Source organism: Sinohyriopsis cumingii, chromosome 6 (assembly GCF_028554795.1).
Source record: "Sinohyriopsis cumingii isolate HCF-2022 chromosome 6, ASM2855479v2, whole genome shotgun sequence".
Lineage (NCBI taxonomy): Eukaryota > Metazoa > Mollusca > Bivalvia > Unionida > Unionidae > Sinohyriopsis > Sinohyriopsis cumingii.
The window spans coordinates 107196262-107222572 of record NC_142966.1 but is presented as its reverse complement, the minus strand read 5'-3'; the positions used below and the strand labels follow the sequence as shown (position 1 = coordinate 107222572).

The 26311-nt window shown below is 36.5% G+C and overlaps 1 protein-coding gene across 2 annotated transcripts in view; it reads right to left on the bottom strand.

The window, feature by feature from the left end:
* Positions 1–3536: 3536 nt before the first annotated feature.
* Positions 3537–26311, bottom strand: part of LOC149797665 (uncharacterized) — a 46625-nt gene continuing 23850 nt past the window's right edge. For both annotated transcript variants that reach the window (XM_089962573.1, XM_089962574.1), the window contains 3 exons: positions 25951–26155; positions 8411–8506; positions 3537–6498 (listed from right to left, as the gene is read on the bottom strand). In XM_089962573.1, coding sequence (XP_089818699.1) covers positions 6220–6498; positions 8411–8506; positions 25951–26155 — 580 coding nt within the window. In that variant the 3' untranslated portion in view covers positions 3537–6219. The remainder of the gene's footprint in view (positions 6499–8410; positions 8507–25950; positions 26156–26311) is intronic.

Here is a 26311-nt window from a genome sequence, read left to right as displayed (position 1 = left end):
GAATTTATCTTTTAATCGGTACTATATAGTGCTTTAAACACTGTACCACATATACATGCTTACATAGATGAGAATAATATTAACTTGTAAACAAAGTAGCTCATGAATTTGTAACAACAGCAACGATAATATAAATCTCATTTCGTTCTTTCTTTCTTTCTTTCTTTCTTTCTTTCTTTCTTTCTTTCTTTCATGGTAAAGACGTAGCTCTGTTGAGTAAAGGCTGTTCTAAACCTAGTTTGTCGTCAGTAAATATTGTACATTGTACAACATTAATATCAAAGAGTATAATCCAATATAATCCGAATCATAATCGCACAACTACTTTCCTGGTTGTGTTCCGTCGCTTGCAATTAGATAATAAATATTGCGTGCCGCACAAGTTGACATTTATTTGACTGCATTTATTGACAGTTGGTTATATATTTAGTACCTAAAGTGTTTACCTCAAACAATAAATATCAGCAACGCCAACATTAAATTCACACAGTCAGAACGAAACCTAGGTGTTACTCTGGACAGTACTCTCAGATTGCACCAACATGTCATGAACATATGCAAGGCTGCATATCTTGAGCTGAGACGCATCAGCTCCATTCACAAATATCTTTCAGGTAATGCCACTAAAACACTTGTGTGTTCATTAGTACTTTCATGACTGGACTATTATAACTCAATTCTGTCTGCTTCATCTCAATATCTACTCCAAAAACTTCGAAAAGTTCAAAACACAGCTGCTCGGATCATACTTAGAGTACCACGATCAGAGCACACCTCCCCGCTGCTCTGTACCCTACACTGGCTATCCATTCGATCCAGAATCAAACACGAAATTTGTTCTCTGTGCTACGTTTCACTGTCGGACTCTAGTCCAACATACCTATCCGATCTCACCCATGTGTACACACCAGCAAGATACTTACGTTCCTCTTCTGACAATCATATACTCATTATTCCCACTATGAAAATAAAGTCATATGGACAGTGTTCTTTTGCATACCAAGGCCCAGCAACGTGGAATGAATTGCCCACTGAACTTAGACGCAAAGACACAGTGATCACATTCAAGAGGGCTCTCAAAACACTTATTTCGACTGCAAGAACAAACTTAAAGACCTAATAATGTTTCCTACCTGAAATATTCTCAGCATGTTTTTTATTTTTTAATGTTTTTTATTTTTGCAATAGTATTATTATCTTTTTTTTTTATCTTATAGGTGTTGTCTAATGTTGTAAAGCGCATAGAGCTTCTAAAGATTAGGCGCTATACAAAGTCCTCATTATTATTATACCTCAAATCTGTCTATATTGACCATTCTCTGCAGAGACGTGCCGAATTTATCACTCCATGTAAATGGCAAATAACCTAACGAAATAAGTAAATTGAACAGCCTTCAAAGTAGCAATAAAGTCGAAGGTAGTATCGTAAGCAAAGACACGAGAAGGATCCACAACAACTAAAATTAAACACATGGTAGGTTAACTCAGAAAAAAACATGAACATCAGAAGAATTTCCCAGGAAGTGAATTCAAGCTGAAAAAAGCAAACGAACCGTTTATGCAACAAACACCCAGCCATAGAAGGATATTGTAAAAGAACATGCATTTTACAACATCTCGAACAGGTGGAATGAAACAATAAATCCACAGCAAAAGGAAACTAAAAAGCTTAAAGACATCAAGAAAGAGGGAAAGGTTTAGTTTGTGACACTGTACATTATCAGGATCCTCCACAGTTAGCAAGCTGTTGTTGTTGTTGTTGTTGTAGGGTTTAACGCCATTTTTCAGCACACGATAGGCGCCAAATGTATACACATGCCGGCCAGTATTAATGGTGGAGGAAGAACTCGGGAAAACACCGGAAAGAACCACCGACCCACGAGAAGCTACTGACAAGCTTTCTCACATACCCACTTTAGCCGAATCCGAGATTCGAACCCACGCAGGCAGAGGTGAGATGGCAGTGATTCGTAACGGAGAGCGCTTTAGACCAAACGGCCACTCGGGGTCCCCATTTAGCAAGTAATTTGACAGAAATATGATGCACATATTGTGGACTAGATATCATGCATGAGCAGCCCAGGTAGTCTTCCTTACTGTGTTCTAGAAAAATACATTTGGCGCCCATTTCCGCTGCATGCTTAAGCCGTTCAAGCCAACAAGATTGTTCATCTTATGATTCTTTTTAGTATCAGTTTTGAAAACGGTTTACAACATTCAGAAAAAAGACATGTACAACACATAGCCGAAACAGCAGCATTGCAGTAACAATGTGGAGACTGTGATTAAAGCATCCGGACAAAACAAAGGAAAATTTAAAATTGGCATAATTTGTTACATTCTGGAATAGTAGATGCAAGGAGACAGAAGACTTCATCTACATTTCATCACTAGTCACACGTTCACTTTTTTAAATACAGAATACTCTAGAAGAGTGTACTCCTTCGATGAGTGTTTATGCTTAAATGCTGCTTTTTATGGGTGTTAAAATGTATTTCGCATCATGTCTAAAGTATCGAAGTGTTCGTACTAATATGCACTTTTGGTAATCTTGACCAGTTTCATTGGCTAAGTACCACCTATCACATCTGTGCACTTTTTCACTTGCGAAATCGACATGGGTGTGTCCAGGTTCTTTTTTAATAATAAAAAATGCACTTTGCAATAACAGATTCCAATGCTTTCTTGGCCATTTCAAATTGTCAGCAATGTATTTAAAACAAGGAAAATATTCATCTTCTCTTTCTTTAAAAATAATATGTTTAGTACAATCAAAACCTGAAACTAGTGTTTAAAATGGGGATGTTCGTTTCATTTTCCAGCTCCAAATCTTTTAATCTGAATTAAAACTTCCTTTCCTACTTCCGCCTTTCTCTCTGTATTTCTCACTTTATCTTGGTTTTTTATACATTGCATCTTTATTTGTATTAATCTCTCTTCTGTCTCAATCTCTCTTTCCTCTTTACGCAGCTCTCTTTCTCTCTCTCTCCCTCTCTCTCTCTCTCTCTCTCTCTCTCTCTCTCTCTCTCTCTCTCCAATTGCATATGTTTGTGTTTTTTAAGTTCAAGCTTCCATTACTCTATTTCGTTCTTCTATTGTAATTTTAGTTCCACAACTTTAAGTTAGAGCCCGGTAGAGACTCACTAAACAAATCGAATGCACTATTATCGAAAACGATCTTTTCCAACAAATATTGGACGAACATTTTTTTTTGTTCCTTCATTAAAGAACCATTTGCCTCAGAAACAATATTTTTTGACAAGGCGGGACAACTCATCCTTCCTCAAGGAGTATAACCGTTCATGGGTAGGATTTGAAACAAAGTTATCAACTTTAGAGAACATTGTAAAAGTTTGCTGGTTTAAATATTCATTTCCTAATGTGAAATAATACATGCGACTTAGAAATGTAAAAACAATGTGAATTTAAATCTCAAACTTTTTGAGAAATTCGTATCACATGGAAGTGCCTCTAATTTTCTATTACGACTCTATGGTCTTAAAATAAGTAATAAAAAGGACTGAGAAATAACAAGCTTTGTAAAATTCACCAAATAATTTATTTCCCAAAAATGCAAAGTAGAAATGTAAAGCAAAATAACTCAGGATCTTGTGAATTAATTACAAAACAATTATAGAATCTCTAGCACAGGTCCTAATGATCAAAGTTCTATAAATTTATGTAAATAAGTAAATACTCAATTAATCAAAAGGTATACATTTTTAGACACGGAGAATTTAATTCCAAATATAATTATCATAAATCATGATGTTTGCAGCAATAAATGTTTACAATAGCAAAATGAATATTATGATCGCAAACAATAATGACAAAATTAATATTACTTCATATAAATTACATGCTAATATGTAATAATTTGTTTCACTCTCTCTCTCTCTCTCTCTCTCTCTCTCTCTCTCTCTCTCTATATATATATATATATATATATATATATATATATATATATATATATATATATATATATATATATATATATATATATATATATATATATATATATATATATATATATATTCCAGTTACACAAATAGCATTGAAATGATGGCTTTGGTTTTTAGGATACCTATTAGCGTTGCGCTGATATAGCCTAAGAGAAACTATTTTAAAATCTACAAAGAACAAAGTGGCAAATCTACAATTAGCAATGAATAAAGTTAATACATATAATGATGAGATGAGAGCACTCTAGACCACGAATGCAATTAACCTTGAACCTGGCTCATTCGAAATGTGTAGTCTTCAGTAACAGACAAGATACGATTATTTAGCACATTGCAACGTCCGTGAAAAAGACACAACTGAGAGAGAGAGAGAGAGAGAGAGAGAGAGAGAGAGAGAAGAACTTCTGTTTGGGTTACAAATCTGATGCTCTCTGTATTTGATTGACACAAAGAAAACAAGGAAAGAATCCTCGGGTAACTGATTATATGAACGCTTCAAAATTGCATTTATTCTTAACAGACAAATCAAAATGGAAAGAGAGAAACATATTTGGTTTTCTTATATTTGATACCAAAAGTCCCATATGACAAAGAGAATTGGGAAGGATGGCGTACTATATCATATCGATTATTTTCCGCTGAATTATGCTAGTCTACTTCATAAGCTTAGTAGCACATTCACTCATATTAAAATAATTCAAACATAGAATGATATAATAGAAGAGGCCAATATTCCCAGCGAACAGCTGCAAAAGAGTGTATCATAAATATTGAGTAATCTAGTTATCAGCTAGTTATTTAAAAACGGTCTTTTCTGTTAAGGTGTAGAAGATGCATTTTGCTTCATCTTTTTCAGTCGTACCATCCTTCGTTTCCATATTAACTGACTAGGGCATGAAATAAACCTTTATTTGCATATTAAAGTTATTCATTGTTCAAACAACTATTGAAGTTTTGGCTACGTGACCTAAGACTGAATACATAGACCTCGGTATTTCATATGACATATCATAAACGTGTTGAGTTTTTAAAAAAAAGTGTTCAAATATCAAACGTCTCTTGTTTTATAAAATCGAAATTACTTGTTTTAAGAATTACGTTTCAGCGTAAGGCTAAAACATGTGTTATTGTGGTTTGCTTTCAGAAATCTTGCAACTCCCTGTTGTGGGGGGAGGGGAGCATCAGCAATAGTCCAAGCTGCAGATTTTCTATCAAATGTTTACATCGCAGCAATCCATTCTGTTTCTTACATACATATATAATTCCGCTTAACAGTTTTCTTGGATATATGACAGCCATTTAAAAAAGGGATATTATGCTTTGTTCTCTTTTAGCAGGATTGGAAAGTCAAATGTTCCAAACATTCAATAGCAACAACATATTTACATATGATTTATAAAACTAAATATAGCTGTTTCTTAGGATCAATGTGTCGATTATTTTGAAGAAGCCCGTTGTTAGAAAATAACTATAATTACATTAGAATTTGGTTACAGATTGCTAATTAAGCAACAATCTTGTCATTGACTAAGCATCCAGCCACCCTAGGAATTATATGCATTATCCTTTCTTCCTTTTCATTCCCATTGATAAACAGGATTGCATGCATTGTGAACTTCACGTGTAAATATTGCTAATTCAACAATATTCCACCAATTGTTAATTATGAGTGTGCAGTAATTTGTCAGTAAATCGATTTGGTTCTCAGCATATAAAAACTCTAAATATGTACCTAATCGCAGACCATTCAACGCTTATTTTCAGTGAAACGAATTTCAGCACGTGATGCACATTTGAAATGTACGTTTTAGATTCTAGACTATTTATGTATTATTTCACTCGTTATGTCATGTGTACCTTTAGATTTATTTCAGTGTATTTCCTATGCTTTTACGTTGCTTTTACATTGATTTTGACTGCACCATGTTGCACGAGTATCTTTCCTGGATCAGTTAAATATTTTTAGCTTAGTTACATCATTTTAATAAAGTAAGTATATGAAGCAAATATTTAAGAATATGCATCAGTTCAAGGATATCTAATTGATTTATATCAATATCATTCTGTGCGCGATGCATGAAGATTCATGACATCCACAGTCAATTAGAAAACAAATGAAAAGCTGAAGCCTTAAAATTATGTGAATGATATAGTTTATAAAGTTCAGGGTCTTTCCTCCATGTTGAAATCGGGAAAGAGCTATTATGCGTTGACCATTTGCACTTTTCTATAGCTCTTGATGAGTTTGATGAAGTGTTCATTCTCCTTGTGCTACGCCCTTGACTAACAGTGGTCCGTTCTCGTGAAGAAAAAGAGCAGGCCAAACGACAAACGCAATTTTCTTTCCTCTCCTGGTGTATTCTTTGCAGATATCTGCCACAAATGAATCCAATTTGACCGACTTTAGATCGATGCATACTGGTGGAATATGAATCTGCATTTGCCAACAAAGTTGTACACATTCTTCAATGTATAATGCACACAAGTTCATTATCTCTCCATACTTTTTCTTCATAGTTTCTTTCGCTACAAAAGCCTACAAGAAAAAAGTAAACATTATATTTTGAATAAAACAAGTCTAAGTATGCAAGCAAATATTATGATTAAAATATACATTTAACAAATCAGAATTAGATGCTGAATATAGTTTCTTCAATATTCTTTTTTATTTCTTTTATATCTGGTATGAATTATGAGTAAATTTCTTTCAGGCACAGACGGCTGAAACATCGTCACTGCTGTGATACCAACAATTTCAATGTTGACTTTAATGTTATAACTATGATCATGAGGGTGGTTGCGATCTTTTTTGTATTGTCGTTATTTCAAAGTAACTTCCACCGAACATACAACATTCCTTTTCCATTTACAATGCACTGGGGGTGATTTCAGAAATAAACGTGTATCTGTTGAAAAGGTCAACTGAAACGTTGAAGATTGTAGCGATTTCACGCCGTGTTACACTAACAATAATATGCGCATTTACATTCATAACCATTAAAAGCATGCCTTTTTTAAAAAAATTGCTCTGAGTTATGATGTAAATCTTAAATTTAAATATGAAAGGGATGGTTAAAAACCTAAGTTTCAAGAGACAATTTACTAAAGTCAAAATATCTCGATCTCAGATATACTTCATCTGGTAATAGGTTTCATATGACAGTCTTAAGTTAATAATAAAAGTTGTATGGTAATGTCAGGAAGACGAAAAGAAACCCACATCGGCTTACATAATTAAATTCTGCGAATTTCTAATTTTATGTAGTTATATCTCTCCTGGTATTTAAACATAGACTTTACTATATTCTAATTGTTTTTGCAAATTTTGTTTTATGCTAACGTATGCAAAAAACCTCTAATATCATAAGTGTCAGGTACAAGTGTCAGGCGTAAGTGCATTTCTTGTAGCTTTTAACTTGTACAGACCCAACTTGACTCTATGTATCACGTCGTGTAGTACGGAAATCACTGTGGCCTGTTATATGCACTGCTGTTGGTTATAAACGGAGGTGTTGTTTAAAGGAAACTGTGTCTAGTATAGTCACAAACTGGATATGAACACACACACACACACACACACACACACACACACACATATATATATATATATATATATATATATATATATATATATATATATATATATATATATATATATATATATATATATATATATATATAATATAATATAATATAATATAATATAATATAATATAACATAATATAATAACTGCCATCCAAGATAACTCTGGTTTGTCATCACCCAGTAATGAATATCTTAAATACTGACAAATACAAAACGTTTGGTTTTTTTAATAAATATTTGAATGATAGTTTTTTTTTTTGTCTGTTATATCTCCGTATCTCTCTTTCTGTCAGTCGTTCTCTCTATGCAATACTATGAGGTATAGATCTTTGTAGATAACGTCACAGGTAATCATTCTGTATTTCGCATGAATATTGTCCTGTAGATTTTATAGGGTGCACCACAAATTAAGTTAAAAAAACAGATCAATAGAAAGAGAGAGCAAGAAAGTTTTCTTCAAAGTCTATACTGATTTTGCCTCAATATAGCTAGCTAAAAACGTAAATACTTTATAAGATTTATAAGACCAAGTGTTTGCTTGTACTACATACGAGGCTAAATTATATGATGAAACCTATCTTCTCATCCGATATATATATATATATATATATATATATATATATATATATATATATATATATATATATATATATATATATATATATATATATATATATATATATATAGAAAGAGAGAGAGATTCTGGTATACAAATATACATGAATACAGAAAAGCAGGAACATAACTGTGAGTCAGCTGTTAATGTCTCCTTTGGTTACTATTCACACGTGTCTGAAAAATTTAAAAGAACTAAAAGGTACTCGCGATTTAACTTTCAAATTCGAGAGTAAGAATGCCTTACCTGACTAGCTTCTATGCCACCAGCAGGATACAGGATTAAATCTTCAAGACTACGAATTTGCGCCTGTCGAACATCTCGGCAGAAACAATATCCATCCTATGGAGTGAAATAAAAAAATATTTACTTCAACCAAGTGTGGCAAACAACACAATTTAAAAATAATGAAAGGGAAAATACGTCGAGACTCAGTTCGTAAATCTTTGAAGAAATACAAAATGTATGGTAGCAGCAATCACAATTCGCCTAATTGTTTAATGATATTACATCACATATTCTGAAGATAATAATCCGAATAAATTGACAATTGGGTTCAGTGAAACTGTAATTAAACTTGATGTTTAAATGTATAAGGTGGCTAATTCAAGAGTGCGAACAAGGTGGGCATATACACTTTTACCATGGAACAGAAACGCCTCTAATTATATTACGTATAATTTAGTTCTATTTCTTACTGTGCTTGTAATATTGAAAACAGAAGTGTGTCAGACGAAATTGAGATAATCTCAGCCACATTTGTCAAAGTAATTTAATGGAGAAAGATATGTTGACATGTTAATTATAGTTCACAGTGTTGTGATGTGATTTGGATTTTTAACGTAGCTTTAACAATTTTTCAGTCATATCGCTACGATGTCTGCAATGTGACAGTTTATAGTGATGTCTAGCACTGGGGCATCATGCCGCAGACATGTAGCGTGATATCCCACCCAGTCACATTATCCTGACACCGGGCCGACCAGTCCTAACACTAACCTCTTAATACTGAGCGCCAAGCGAGGCAGCTGTTAGTACCGTTTTGTAAGTCTTTGGTATAACTCGGCCGGGGATCGAACCCACGACCTCCCGCATCCGAGGCGGACGTTCTAACCACTAGGCCACCGGAGCGGTATATATAGTTCACTATGTAGGTCCTAATGTTATCATTGGTTAAAAGTACCATTACATTACAATATTTTTAAAGAATAGTTTTGACTTAGATGAACGTAAAAGTAAAATGTTACATTTGTTAAGGATGTTTTATGCCTTTTCTCCAAAATACCAGCATTTTTGTCAGAACATAAAATAATATGTTTCAATGTAGATAATTTGAGTTTTACGTTGCAAAGGTTCTTTTGCAAACGTCATGGACTATCAGGATCAATTGAAGTTCTATATATGTTCATTAAATGTGTGAAGACCTTGCGAAAGAACAACATTAACTATAAGTATCATTTGCCAAATTGAGAACATTTCTTGACGATGAAGTAGTGTTAGTTTGTCAGTTAGTTTGAAAAGCAAACAGAGGTTAGAGAAAACAGTAACAAAATCCAATTTTCGGTTGATTTACGGTTAGATGATCTAAACAAATATAGTGATATCATCCGGCTACGTTGGATTGATACAGATCCATTGCCTATCTAAAACGTTACATGATTGATAACATCAAGTTTCTTAAAAATAGTGAACATCCCCAACATATATACAATCACTTTTTTACATTATTTCTGGTGAAATCGTTTTCAGTGAACATTATTTTCATTGCGTTTTGTCCTTGCTCTAGAAGTCAAGCACTCCAATTTATTATATTACCCTGTGACAAATTCACCGGTATTTTCAGTATTGTTCCTCCTGGTTTGATACAATTTCACATGAAGTTGTTAGATTTGACAAAGTTTGGGGACGTTGAATTACCTGAGGATATATTTCCATTCCATATGGCAGATTCTGTTTATTGGACTGAAATTGTGCGCTCTTGTACATGATTGGCTTTCATACACGTATTAATATCCTATTAATTTGAGCATGTTTCATCATCAATGTCAAGATACTGAATCTGTTCATAATGTGATTCATTTGTAATATCAGTACTTGTGTGCATACTTCAGTTTGCGCTAGGAGAATATGCATTCCCTTTGCGAGAAGTGTTTTCGTCAGCAGCGACAGATTCTGTGCGATTGAAATGCGTTGGCAAAATAATAGTATGTTATTTTCTCTAATTTGAGCAAAGTCATATTACATTAAAGAAAGTATATCGTATACTACAGTAATGACCAATTCTACAGTGGCAAAGCAGCTGCGATAACTATTGTAATCTAACAGGGATAAAATCAACTTTCCTAAGGTCGAAAATTTTACCAAAAACATTACGAAATCAACTTACCGAATTATAAACCGATAGATTGAAACACTAGATTTGATTTTGATAGATCACGAGGTGACAAAAACAACCACAATTTGAGTTACAGTTACACGAATTTATCAAAAATGGCCAAAATGAGTTTGCACAAGATGGTGTTTCTAATGTATTTTCAACATATATTTTAAACTGCGATGGCATTTTCGTTGAGTCAACCATGAACGACAAGCGACTATTATTATTAATTTGTAGATGACAGCGTTATTCGTGATAAACTCATCACGAGGACATAACAATGTCGTCAGCGTGGACAAAAACTCCAAACCAGGCATGTTTACCATAATAGGCAAACCACATTACGCTAACACGTATCCGCTATACCGTTTGAACCACCTTGATAATGGTGCTCTTACCCCAACGAGAACAAGCACGTTAAATTGTGTGGCTCAGCGTATTAGAGAACTTTTTGTTAACTCAAGACGTGCAAACGAACTAACAGAATCATGAATAAAATAAATAATTGAGAAGGAAGATTCTCTTGTCGACGCAGTTGAAACAGATTATGTCTCCATATTGGAGCAGCGACTAAACTTTCCAATCGTGGTAAAAACAATAACAAACGAGATTTTGTATAATTCCGGCAAATATTGTAGTAAAAGCGCTCTATTAACGATCATAAATCATAACCATCACGCTTTGACTGAATCAATAAAAAGTTTTAAAGACAAAAAAAAAAAAACCAGCTAGAATTTATAACGGAGATATATTTGAAGAATAGGATAATATTATTGCGCATGACTCTGTATCTCTGGCTATTTCGCGGTTACGACGCAGATTTATCTGCCACAGATTCGTCTGCCACAGATTCATCTGCTACAGATTTATCTACCACAGATGAATCAACATTTGTTCAGTTTGTGCTACAGTCTGGTATACTTTATCAGAACTAATCTCTTCAAATTGCGACGAAACTGATTGCGGTAAAATATGTGGCGACAGTGATGAATTACTGAATAATGTTTTATTATGTCGTTCATATAACACAACATAAACAAATCATGGCGTCCAAAACCAAAATAATTTCTTTATAATATATAGCTTTAATGTGTCGAGTTTGGTCTCTGGAACAAAAAATATAATTACGCCGATAAGTTCTCAGTTGACAATGTGGCATTTTATCCGGCAAGTTGTCTTGGACTTGTAGAATGCTGGACTTGTAGAACACCAACCGTATCTTGAAAGATTCGGTCATTTAACACACGAAATGACCAGAGCAGCAATCAATGGCCCGCTACCTCTCCACTACGATCTGTCTAGATTTCTGAGATTGAATCATTCGAGTTCTCAGCGAGTATTCTTCCGGTTGAACCTGCCTAGTTTGGTCGTCATTTTAATAAACCGAACACAAAGAATAATCTCAAGTACATTTGCGCAAAAAATCAGCGTGGCTGGGCTCCGATAGTGCTATTACGGTATTTGTTAGATAGTGGTATTTTAACTTCGCTGACTGTAACTTCTGTGATAATATTATACAGGCCATAAAAATGTGATTGGCTTCCTTAAGATGATAAAGATATTTGCAGAAAAGGTATCGGTAAGTTTACACTACATGTGTCATCTGATTATAAACTCCGCTGAAAAAGATTAATCACGGACCCAGCAGAACTTAAAATTTGTGATCGCAGATACAACGACGAGAAGGGTATTTATGTCTCGGAAAAGTGCAATCGAGATTGAATACATATTGGCACAATACTCAGCTACTACGATAGTGAAACAACGCCATTTACTGATTTGAGATCTTCGATGCTCGCATATTCGTCAAGAAACCTGTTATCGATGATTAGCCGGTTTTCAGCGGATGCTGTTAGATTCTCGCCACGGATTCTATTTATATAAATCGATCACAAATAGATCTTGTGAGACCATTTATCGACGACGATGCTAGATGGTGTAATTGAAGAGTAATACGCGAACAAATACGTAGTTATTCTGAATCGGCCGATGTTAAACCTCCTGAGGATGTATTACGATAAATTATCAGAACCATCATCATCTCCGTCAATGAATGATCCTATCACGAGACATAGCACAGTCTATCTTAATGGTCATTGTGGTTGTGGTAAAACAGGTGCGATAGAACTATTTAAAAACTCAGTCATGATTGTACTAACACCATTTCACCTTCTTGCCAGAAACATGAAACAGTGGAGAGTTAAGTCATGAACGTATCAGGTTTATATGGCGTAGTGTTGAGTGGACCACCAAGCGAATGGTTGAAACATATATCTCTAAATTCGTCATCTAGGACAAAATAGGCACCGTGTCCAAAGATATCTTAAAAATAAATTCTCGACTGGCTGTCGACAAAAACATAGTAATTATCATGTCCGTCGATTATGGACAGCCTCCGCCGTTTAGAGGAGAATCCCCACATATACTGGATAAGTAACTACGTTAGCCATTACGAAGAAATATCGTATGACCATCGATCGCGTGAAGAAACATTAAGACAGTTGACATTTTTAATCGGATTACAGCCGGACAAGATTCAATGTGAAATAATGCGTACGTACCGTAATTCCAGAGGCACCAATGTCTGATTTCTGGAACTCATGACGACCCAATGATCTGATAGTTGTATGCAAGAAAACATACGTGATTCACTTCAATAGAAATTATTTGAGCTTCACAAAGCAAAATTTCCAACGCTGCTAGTTTCACTATAGTATCTCTCTGCAGATACCAGTCGACATAATATACACGTTGACATTCCTTCAACGGACACACAACAAAAACTGGTTCTTAATGATATCGTCGAATTTCCAGTAGATGATGCACAGCAGGCGCTGTCACTCCGAGCGAACTCCCTGGAGAAAGCTGCTCCGCGTTAGTTTCCTTTTTTAGCGATGGTGACAGAGGATGCTAGCGGCTGAGACGCCGAATCCAACTTGGTGGAAATTGTGTATTTTCTCGAATTGTAATTGATCACGGAAAAATCCACGTTGAGGAGCCGTTGAACCTGGTCTGTAGATCATACCACGCTGGACTGTATGTGTGGTTGCACTCCAGATGAGATAAGTTGCTTTTGTTGCACACCCTCAAGTTCACCGGATTCATATAAATATCTGACTGTCACGTTTCTGTCTAGCACTGGACTCTGTAAGTGGCTTACCCTCAACAGGGATGCGTTTCTTCAAGATTGCATCGACTGAATTTAAAGCAATTCCACTCGTGACTTCCTTGTTTAACGCTGTTATCACGTGAGGTAGTCTCGCAACCCATTCACTAGCTTTGTCCTTGCTTGGTAATTGTTGCGCTTATTGATGTCCAAATAATCGCTCAGCAAATTCCTCGATTAAATGGTTCAATGACTGCCTGATCACGATTTAGCACGGTGTGTCCACGTCTAATTACAACATTATGCTTTTGCATCAGCTGTGATACCGCACTAAGAAATGCTTTGCCAGGATCAACATGTAGCAAATGTAGCCAGTGTAAAGGTTCACGCGAATATATGCGTTCAAACGCGGTTGCGACTTCAGTTGCTGTTTTAGTGGATAGCGGCTCTGCTGCTTTGTATATGCATGCAACGTCCACGACAGTCGACGCGTATTTGTATGTGCACTTTTATGTGATGTGCTAATGATGTGATGTGCTAACAAGATATCTACCTGATGAATTTCGTTGGGCGTGTCGACATTAAACCGTCCATGCTGTATCGTTTCGGGAAGTGGTAGATACATTTGCTATATTGCATGATGTGACAACCAATCTGAGGAAACAGCAGGTGTGACACCTGCTGAATCGGCGAGTTTGCTATTCACTGCTGTACCTCTCCAATATCAACTTGGGCTATACAAATCGACTCCATTATGTACTTATCAGACAATGATTTGCCAACACCCACAGCTAACTTACCATTTATTGCCGATCTTATCAACCAGCTGGCGAGTGATTCTCATATGATTTTATTTTTTATTGACTTCAGTGTGTGAATCAATTTGACATCCGCAACATGTAGGGATCAAATAGTTTTGTTTTTGTACGCGTCATCATGAGTATGGCACGCTTGATCAATCGCATTTACTGGAACTTCACCTGGTTTTGGTTGATTTGCTGTGTCAAGTCTACTGTCAAGTCGGCTTCCAGGACAACAATAATTATATCCCAGAAGATGTTTTACCCTGGTTACATAGCACATGGCTTTCCCGAGTGGTGTGGCAACATCACTGACGGCATAGCTAGCACTGATGCTCACAAATATTGTTTATGCAGCATCTTTCACATGTGAGTACGCGTTCGTTATTTTTTGACGTGCTTAACCCAGGTGTATCCGTGACCGTCTTGCAGCGAACACAAAATAAATTCATGTGCATACATAATTCTATATTTGTACAATATGAACGTGATTGACTTTTCAGAGACAAGCTAGCAAGCACCGGACAAGCATCATCCAGTGCTATTAAATTATATTCTGGCTATTATAATTGGTCCGCCTGGGTCTGGTAAAAATCAGTTGTTGCTCAACCTGATAATTAGGTAGCTCGAATGGGACATACTTTATTTAGTGGCACCGTCCATGGATAACCAGCGATAATATAATGTTCTTCAGGAATTAAGTGAATCGGCAGCGGGTTTGGCTAACAAGATGCTATTAAATTTATCACTATGTCACGGAATAGTAAAAACCTTTTATTAATTAAATACACGTACTCGGGTTTCGTTTTTTATGTACAACGATACCCGAGTGTGATTTATGTATATTGTACAATATTTTAAAACAGTAATTTCGGTTCATCTTATGCCGCACTTGAGAAGTACTTTCGATGGGAAGAATCGAATACTTCAAGCACACAGACGACGAATGGCAGCATCGTCTGTATATAAATGTCTCAATATAAGACTAAATCTACACATTACGGATCGTCCTGTGGGTGGTCTACTTAAGGACTTGCACATCTTCAACTGTAGAGTTATGTAAGTTATTTATTGATTTCTGACGTATACGTTATAACTATTGTACTACCACGTTTATGTTTTATACATTTTCTATGTAGTTTCGGCTTACGTAGATAATGCAAATATTTTCTATTCTTGTTTGTGACTTAGCACGAGATTTATATTAGCATTATAAAGTTGCATTTTTAAGAAACGCTTAGTAGCGTAGGATTCTTATCGGGCACGAATGGATTCACTTCTGAACCTGCTGATTGTTTTGTAATTATTGTATCATAATGTAATTTGAATAACTTAACGTATATAACGTAATTACGTTTTATAGTATATGCCTGTGTCATGCATAGTACACATTGTTAGATGCATTTTCAGCTGATCTGAGTCGCAGCTGTAGGGCTAATCGGAGTCGACAATGTACCAGCTGTACAGCTAACCTTAGAAGTCGACCATAGCAGCTGTAAAGCTGAACCATAGCAACCGTAGAGATGAGTGGACGGTCGAGCAGGAGGTGATCGGCATTGCTGACCGATTGGCGCACACTGATTGCTTGATTGACCAAGGAACTGAACGGTGGTCGGTGACTACCTGGAATACTAATTGCTTGTTTGACCAATGTGATTGGTAGCCAAGTGTGCTGGTGACGGAGTGTGTAACTCCATGCATGTAATCTAATTTTGGGGTTCGTAATAGCCGGTGTTTGTGAGATTGTAAACACATTTCGTATGATATCTGTCCCTTTGTTATCATCATTTTACTATTTCAGTAAAATACCTAAATATTTAGTATTTGAGTAAATTCATGTTTACTATTTTAGTAAAACACACCATTATTTTCGTCGTGTGAAATTACTGTGAATCATTCACCTTCGTCCTTGTACAGTGTAAGGTCATTTATTCGTATTTTCATTTGTTGCATTATTAGGTTCGTGTGGATCATGTTAACTTATCCAATATTTGGATCTCATACACGCACGTATAAATCATAATTCTTTTCTCATTCAAGTCAATCATCATTGAACATTGTATTTGTAACAGCGTCAGAAGTATTATTTTGTAAATTCGAAATCCAACCGGTTACCTTGTTACAAAAGACATTGACGATGCTCCGTCCGTCGAGGATCTTAACGGGGATCGTAAGGATCTAGTGGTTTACCTTGATGTCATGATTTACAAACAAATAAATTCAACCTGAATATTATCACGATGAGACAATGAGACATAAAATCACAGATGACATTTACCTTATACAGCGGTACTTTGAAATTCCCAAAGTGATCAGAGATAACCGTAATTGTGGAGTTATTTGTAAAGGTGTTGACACACATACGCTGAGAAATATCCATAAGACTTGGTGTCCTGGTAACATGGACATAAGTTTAAAAACTTCTTTGCACAGCTCAATAAACCTGAATTAATTTATCACAATACGTTTACACGATCCAGCAAATATGTTATCAGTTGGTCTCTATCAAATCTATTATTAAAGAAATACACTTACAGTATAATGAACAAGGAAAATAGTAACGAGATTATTTCAGAGACTGAACAATTACAGCAAGAGGATCTCGCAGTTTAACTTAAAAAATCAGCGATGATTTTGAGATGATACAGCAGCGACTGGAAGAGACCTGATATACACTAGTGACTAAGTATAGATTTATCAAATTATTCCAACAAGAAATGGAATTGTCATTTGCGGATTTACACGAGTACCATGATATAGCTAAATTTGTTCAACTGGCACGTGTCATTGAGCAAATAGGATTCCCGAATCCGCCAAGGTGGAATAGCCATGTCAACAGCACCAAAAAAAAAATACATCTTATTTTTTGGTCATCGATATGCGCTATATTTTTTGTCAAGGTGGGCCGTTCATGGTCGATCACGCACATATAGACTAACAGTGAATTCTTCACTGCACGTTTCCAATAAATTACCGTCTTGGTCGGTTAGACGAAAATGTATTCTTGACAGCGATAGATTATGACATCGTAAATAAACAGGATTAATGGGAAATGATACAATCTAATAACCCAGTGGGACCTCCGGAGAAAAGCTGTAAGAACATATCCCTGGTGGGCCTGCCTGCCGGATGTTTGTCAGGAATCGGTATAGCTAGTGTCGACTACGTCACTGACTAGATTTGCTGAAATCGTCGACGTGATATTGACAATGCCTGTAGATACATGTCGACCACTAGCTGGTGGATCGTTGTGATGCGAGAACATAACCAGAGGGCCTGTTATTTTATCGCATGCGGCACAAATCTTGGAAAAATATTCGTCAATTATACTACTGAGATCCTGTTGCGTTATATCGATGTCCAGCTCGGTAATTTAAACGTAGACAGTTTGGCTTCGGTGATCTTAACAAAGGCAAGAAGTAATTTTTTGTATTATGCTGCGCCTCTTACTATCTTAAATCACCAAGGTGAATTATTGTTTCTGAGATTTTTGAAAGTATTATGCATCAGGTATCCCCATTATTAAAATATTCCACTGTCCCCATGATTCTGAGTTTAAGATCGTCATTCAGAAATTCAACTATATCCAGCCTTCTCAGATCATCGTGTGTATTTTTATGCACTTGAACCATTTCATTGATATGTGTTATACTAGAAAACCTGTTTGTGCTCTTCCTGTACTATCGACGTCGGCATTCTTGCATCTTCATAGAACCATACCGGGTATTTTGTACCCGTTGTTTTAAAATTCTTCAATGATATTCCCGAATATTTCAAGGTTTTTCCCAGTTATCCATTGCCGTGTCCTGTATACCCTAGAATTCTTATGGATCTTGTCTGTCTGATAAATAATCCGATCGTTGTGGTTGTGGTGGTCTAACAACAGCTGGTGCTAACATTGTCCATCCCAAGACAGCTCTAATGGATGACTTACATTAGTCAGCTGCGTAATCTAGTGTCGAAATTTCAATGGCGGTTTACATCGTAGGCTCATGTACTTTTATAGCAATGTTTGATTCTTTTCCCGTATTAATTTATTTCTACGCTGAAGTTCATCATTGATTTGTTCGATTTCATACGGTTTTGTTGGAAAGCCAACGACGTTCTACTCTGTCTTCAATGATCCATCAATATTCCTATGCGCAAATAACAGCGAATTGTAAGCGTCTAATCCACCAAATGATTTTTCTCTGATATTTGGCCAACTATCATAAAGTCTTAACTGTGCCAGTGCGATCTCAAGTGACCTGTCTTTGCAGGCTTTATCGGAGTTGGAAAATGAATATCGAATTCCGGACGTGTTGACATAGCTGATATCATTGCGGACAGCGGATGAGTTGTGTTAGCGATAATGTGTTCTTGTCGTGTGTTTTTTTCTTCTAAGGTGATTATTATCATTACGGCGGATTATAAATGTAGCGTTTGCAATGTTTACGCGGGGGTGGTTGCGCTTTTGTGATACCGATAATAAATGCCTCTAATTTCAGCCAATTTATTGCAAATATTGCACTGTCATTGACCCGCGTTAACAAGATCGACGTTATATTTATAAACGCACACATCGCCGCGTACGTTACTTCTTTTTTATTCATGCAATTTTTTACCTGCACAAGTATATATTTTTTCGCAATAATATTTTAGATACTAGCAACACCGACAACAACAGTAACACTGATTCAAACCATGGACAATATCACGTGAGTTGGTGATAACGTACCGGTTAACCTCCAACAGCGAAGTGACCGCGTATACAATATTATCGATGATGATGATATGTTTGCGATATTTGTTTGTTTTGTCATGTGCTGATCGATGAGTTTTTCCAGCGATGCCTTTCATAAAATCTATCAGTGGAATGACGCCATGGAAATGTGGTAAATATCCTAAATCGCGCACCGATAAACACGGAAAGCATGTACACACCGGTGACCTCAGCGGTATGTTTGAATGAGATGTTTTGTTGTGACCACTTAGCTGATCCAGATGCTACCATGTATACCGCATTGATGAATTACATCAGAGGTAATCTTTTTGTTTTGTTTGGAGTTTGTCATCGAGTAGTTCGCGAATTTCAGAGATCCTAATGTTGACGGCTATTGGAACTCCCACAAAGTCACTGGTAACTCTATTTACAGCTCTACGATGGGTCGTAAATGCGGTTACGTGACTATTTTCAGCTCTGAAATTGACCAATATATCAATGATTGATAATAACGAGATTCTTTTCGTGATGTTGTTGTCCACGTATTTCTTTGTTGCAGCGTCATCAACCGATTCTGGTTCCCTGAATTTAGCAATTATATTTCCGCTCATGCTGAGTTAAAAAGTCATCGCATCGCCGAATTTAGCAACACATTTAAAGATCTCTCCTATGGTGCCTCTGATTGATACGGTTGAGTCTTTGATTTTTTTACCGTCAGTAAATGCCACGATGTTATCGTTGGTCGCACCTGCAACTGGCAGGATTATAACGACCCACTTGATATTGCGAGTCTTTAGCCCCCATTGTTGATCTTGAAAAGCAACAGCCGCATCCGGATCAAACCTGGCGAAACGCATAAGATCAGCGAGTTCATCTAGTGTCAAATACGGGGACAAGCCAATGTCAGCAGAGGGCTTGCTTTTTGCAGATCGTCCGAAAATATCTACTTTTATAAATTATTAACCTGTTTGAAACGACGGGCGGTATATTGGCACATGACATTATGAAGCGGCACTGATGACTTTGACACGGCGTTAAGTACGGTAAGTTCGTATGGCCCACATATTGGTGGATCCGTTATTGTCTGTTTTGTAATATTGAATGCCAGATCGGAGCAATATCACTATACCTTAACAGCTCTCTCGGTGAAGCCAATCCGTACGAATCGAAAAAAAAAACAGCTTGTGGATCAACAGAGTAGGCAACCCAATGAGTACCCGAACCAGATCGGCCATCGAGAATAATTACACCAGTTCCAATGTGGTTAGGATGTTTGGGGTAACTGATCACGCATGAAAACACCTCTGAGGATTTTTATGTTTAATCGCTGAGCAGCATCAAGTAAATCAACATTAGACATGGACAGCTTTAACGAAATGTGCTCGGCAGTCTCAAACCTTGACCGTACCGCGTTCCTGGTAATCTTAAATCTTGTCCTCTTTTGAGGTCTTTAGACAGTGTCATGTTGCCAACAGCACCAAGTACGGCTGCTTTGGTAAGAGTTTCAGAGTCAATCAGCACTGGTATCACCGCTAGAAACCGAACTATATACCGTCGGTCGCTGCTGTTTCGCTGATCGCATTCGAAGAGAGATCAAGGCGCTCGCCACTTTTAGATTTCTTGGCGTCACTGTAGTGTTTTAGTTGACTTTCAGTCAGCGATAATTTATTAGGTCATTGCAACGCTGTTGGATGTATTTGCTCCAGAGTTCTATTTTGATGTCGAGTGCAGCTTTATATTCTGACTGGGTGTCAGCGTCACATTGACGTGATGATATGACATTAGAACATTATGAATGATCTAATTACATGTTTGGAAAACACGAACATGTTTTCAACGGGCGCATTAATGACTCTTTTTCATCCACCATCGCCTTCAAGCAACATTGTTTTGTCTGAGAGTATGATAGTAATTGCCCTGTAACCATCATCCGACGCAGAACCAAGAGCAGCTCACACGTGTACGTCAACGACAGATTGTCTTAACAAATCGTGGTGTTCCATTGAAACGTAATAGGTTGGATACAATGACGATAAATCCCGGTAAGATACGTACACACTAGAGTCGACATTCTGATCACACCCCACGAATCTCCTCAAACTATAATATGCCCGTGCAAGGTTGTTTTGGTAAAAATTCAGTATTATGTCCTCGGATGGTTCTTGATGTCTATGTAGCATCAGCAAAATCATAGACACTGCTAATCTATTAAGCACCATTGATGTTGCTGTCTGATCATTATACATGGTGGCACGAATATATGTCATGGTGCTGATATTCCATGTTGTGATGCGATCTGCCATGAAAATGTTCCTGCTGTGCCCGGAGCTGTGTCTATGGTCATTGTCAACCACGACAGTTTTGATTTACCACCTATATCCAAGAACGATAACACCCGTGCTTCTTCTGTCACTGATAGCCTCATCGTTTGCATTCATAATACTAGTTTTGTCAGTGTTACTTTACTAGCACAACCCCAATTACCCTCAGCTTTTCTACAGAATTCGAAGATCTGTGACAGAGGTAACACACATAAAAATCAACCGTTGGCGTTAACCTGAGATCATTGTGCCAGGTTTAATTCAAAATTAGTACTCTGCACTGTCGCAAACGCAACGACAGGTCGTGGTATCGTTACTGCTGCTACAACATTGGTGCTAGCCTGTGCTAACTGTACCATGAGCTACCGCCTATAGTCAGGGTTGTCGATAATGGCCTTCGCCAACATCATGGATGGGCTGGCGGACCGTCAAAAGTGATCGGAGTATCTTGCAAGACCGATAATTATTGTAAAATCATGAACGTTGTCGAGGCATGCTTCGACATCTCTGCCATAAATTATATATCTGGCACTGGTAAAAAACACCATAGTACCGTTAGTAGCCAATCTATGTCGTGCATTTGCAACGTATGCGGTATCATCATTTTTCACAAGTTCACCTCGTGGTTCGATTCGTCCACGTTGCTCTGGTTCTCGTGCTTCATAATAATAGAAACACTGATAATCACGCAAGACTCTTCGTTGAGTACTGGTGCATCCAGGTCAAACGGGGGATCAGACACAGGCTTGAACAATTTATTATATTCGTTGTTGTCTAAAATGATGTTCTAACACCGATCGATAGGCGGTTGATCAACATCGACGATGTGCGAGACCACTACCCGCTATTAGGTTTGCGGTAATATTTTGTCTCTCCCAGCGGCTGCTTGTTTCGTCAGAAATGGCCCGCCAGCTAATTCTTTCAACCGCTCATTAGCAGCTTGATTTATTATTGCACCAACACTTGCTGACATCACTTAGGTGCTGAGTTCTTTTACCGGCTATGGTTTTCGTCGTACTTATGGTACGAGCCTGTCTCTGATCGCTGAAAATGCTTACCGGCAACATCACCAACACCGCCAATACCCTTATCACGAACAATTTTGATCGCTTTCGTACCTAATTGTTTTACAATCGAGATGTTTTTTGGGTTCTACTTCGGAATAAACCCTGAATAACATCACCGAATCCATCTCCGTAGATCGCTTTATAAAATGGTAATCGTGAATTGATCACCCTAACGTTTTTAGGTCTACCTTGATCGTTATGTTTAATCATGTTATTTTGTTATCACTTATCTAATTAATCAATCACTGTAGCAATCGTCGGTAATTTCATCGATCAGTGCCCGATAGACGCTACTGTCCATGATGACACCGGAAAAAAAACGCTGACAATCAACAGCTGCTTCATTGATGATTTCGTGAGAATTTTTGCCGGCTCGTCTCCCACCAAACAGAATTTCAAGGCAATCAACATCAGTGAAAATGTTATTTGCACATTGTTTATCGTGAATCCTCTTTGATGATTAATTTTTACAACGTCGACCACGAGTGGCAAGGCAACGTCTAGTTGCCCTTTCTTTCTCAATATATGTTGATGTGAATGGTGAGTTTTGGGATGATAACATATCTCCATGTAATGGTACTTTTCTAGCTGTTTTGACTTGTTTCTCAAATTTTTCAAATTCATCTTTATATTCACTGCTGATTTGACTTATACGGTGGCTTTTTCGAAACGCAAAATTAGTAATTTTTTGGAACATTAGCAGTAGTTGGATCTAACAAAGTATCACGAAAAGAATATCCTGCTGCAAGAACCACTACATGCTTTTCTCGATGTGCTTTACGATCTTCTTCGGTAAACTCGGCAAGTGACTTTTCTTTTAACTGGTTCTGGTTCTGGTGCAACAGGATCCAATACATCATCGATCTCAACACTGGCTTCATCGATACACTCTATTGCAGGCTGTATTTCTTACTGTAATTCTGGTTGAACAGCAGCTATGGCAGCGTGACGCTCTCGAAGAACCATTTTGAGGTTTTTTGTGTGTTTTCTGCTATTTTTCCAGTTGCACTGGCGATTGTACCAACGACGGAAGAAGTCCTTTAGTGGCTTATGTAACTAGTTTAATAGATTCTCTGTACCATCTATAAATTTCACATGAGCTTTCTGACGTTGTTGCAGCTGCTGTTTGACAAAATCAAGGACTGGAATATATTACTGAATTGCATATAGTCACTGTCGAACTAATTTAACTGTATGAGATTCCATGGTAAGCGCCAAATCATTCATTATTATTATTACAACAACGACTTAACCAGTGCCAGTAATTTTCCATTGCGGTCAGCATGCATAGTAGCCAGTGCTCCATTCAGGCTTACATACAAGATTCGGATTTGTCTTTGGTAACGAATAAATCAACATTTATAAATGTAGAAATATTTATTTTAGCCCCCGTTTTGCAAAATGGCTTTGGTAAGAGGATAATGTCGACACCATTTTTTGGTCGGTCAACCCTCTTCTGATGTTTGTTCTTATTCCTCTACAACGTTGATTTTAGTTTGTTGATGTTATAGAGAGTCATGGGCTGGTTGATTCACATTTTGATTGCCATATGAAACTTTAAGTTTTACCGGTAACAGCACGATATATGTTTTTAAAAGGATAGGAATTTTTCATCATGTTACCATACTGCTGCAAATTAGTTATTACTATAGTCTCTATTTTGAAACAAATAATGCTTAATTGTTATATTTTCAGTAGCTGTTTGCGTTGTTTCTCAAGGAGGTCAATTCGACTGTTCTCATTATATATTAGTTCTTTTCTTCCATAGACTGTCTTTATTCGAGTAAGCTAAAATATATTCAGTGTTTTCTTTGTCCATAATTCCGTAGCTTTCCCAGTACTAAAAGTTCTTTTCTTTCATTATAATGTATCTTTTTCAGGTGATAGATAGATGCTATCATTATTAAGAATAAACTGTTGATCTACATCTATGTATGTAACATTGTATTCCCTTAACTTTTTTCAGCAGAGGTATTTTAATACACTTTTGTTCAATCCAAACTTGCAAACATATAGGGTTTATCTCCAAAACATTAAAGTACATGTTCAATTCATGATTTATGCATGAAATATTTATATCACCTCTCTGAACAAATACTGAAATTAACACGATTTAGCATTGTGCCATTATTAATAATTTTCAATCAAACAATAATATAGCAAATTCTTGTTCAGTATTGATGCAACTATGCGCTGTTAATTTGTTATCATTTAATTGTTTTATTATGTTGTTGTGCAGAAACTTTTTGGGAACCATGATAATGTACTAGCATATAGATTTTCGATTATTTTTTCTTCTATTTATGTTGCATCACTGCATGAGTGGCCTGCTGCAAAACGTATGCTAGGTACCTATTGCTATATGAATGCTACTTAGGATGAAATAAAAGAGTAAATATTCTGGAGTTTATCTACAGTGTTTGAGTATTATCAAATATGTGATATAAACGTCAGTTTTGATGTAATGCCAACCTGAATTTCCCTGCTTGAATTGTCTGTTTTATTCATGCATTAAGATGCAACAAAGCCTTTTGGGATTACCAACAAATTATTATATTTCGTTGGCATGAATCCCTGCTAAAATCATGGCGATAAGGGACAAATGCCTGAAAGCTTAATTGACATAGCTACATCGAAATACGGTTCTTACGCTGGCTTTATTGTTCTACCGTTATCGTGCTGGTTCGTCCGTCTTTTTGTAAATGTTTATTTTTAAAATCTGCGCTCAAATCATCGAACAGGGGCATTTAAATTCCATGAATATGTGTCTAGTTCATATTCAAATATTTTGTATACAATCAAGGAAGATAACAAGTTGACTGCTGACTCAGAGTAAGGTTCTGAGTTCTGTAATCTCATTTTACTAATTTTTAAAACTTACATGTATAGCATTTCTAATAGTGTGTAAAACTTTGTGAACCCGTCATATAATCATCACTAACTTACACTCCGTTTGTATTTTAGTTTTGGAGGTCAATATCCCTTACACAGATACAAATTCCAGATTCGATAAAACGTGTTTGCGTATTCTGGAAAATAATTGTTAAATGTTTGCTACCCCAATGCTTTAAGTAAATACTGGCTTTATCCACGAGGTAAACATTGTTTCCATTTTCGAGACAACCTCATTTATATTGGGTGTTTTCTTAGCGATTGATGTTGTGTGTGCTGACACTTCATTACACACAGAATAAATTAAGTCCGGAAACACAAGTTAATAAACGTTTAAATATACCTGCATAATAAACATACAATAGTCATATGTTCCCTCCAACTTTCTGGTCAAGTAGCCCTGCTCAGATATAGTATTAGATTCAATGTTTAGGAAAGTGTTTTATTTGTCATGATTGCAATGTCAATTCTAAGTACGGGCACATGGTGAAAGATATCAAATGGAAAGGCTTCGTACTTACAACAAGAATGTCATACAAATATGTACTTAGTCTCTCGTCAGAGGCATTTGGATATCTCTTCGAAAGGTTTGTAAATGCATCTGTCCACTGATAATCATAGAGCTCTAAATATTTTTCTCCCAGTTTTGTAGGTCTGTTTGGATCACTGAGATCAGTTTGGGAGGCTAATTCGTCCTTTCGTTTTGCACTAGGACCTTCATTCAGCCTGAAATTGAAATTACATCATCTATGCACATTAGAGTAATAGAAAAATGGCCTTGAGTAAATCAAAAGACAAACTGACGATTTCGATTTTGTAGTAATGAATTTAGAAACGTTACACATACATTTGGTAGCAATAATTGTTATATGGGTTACGCAT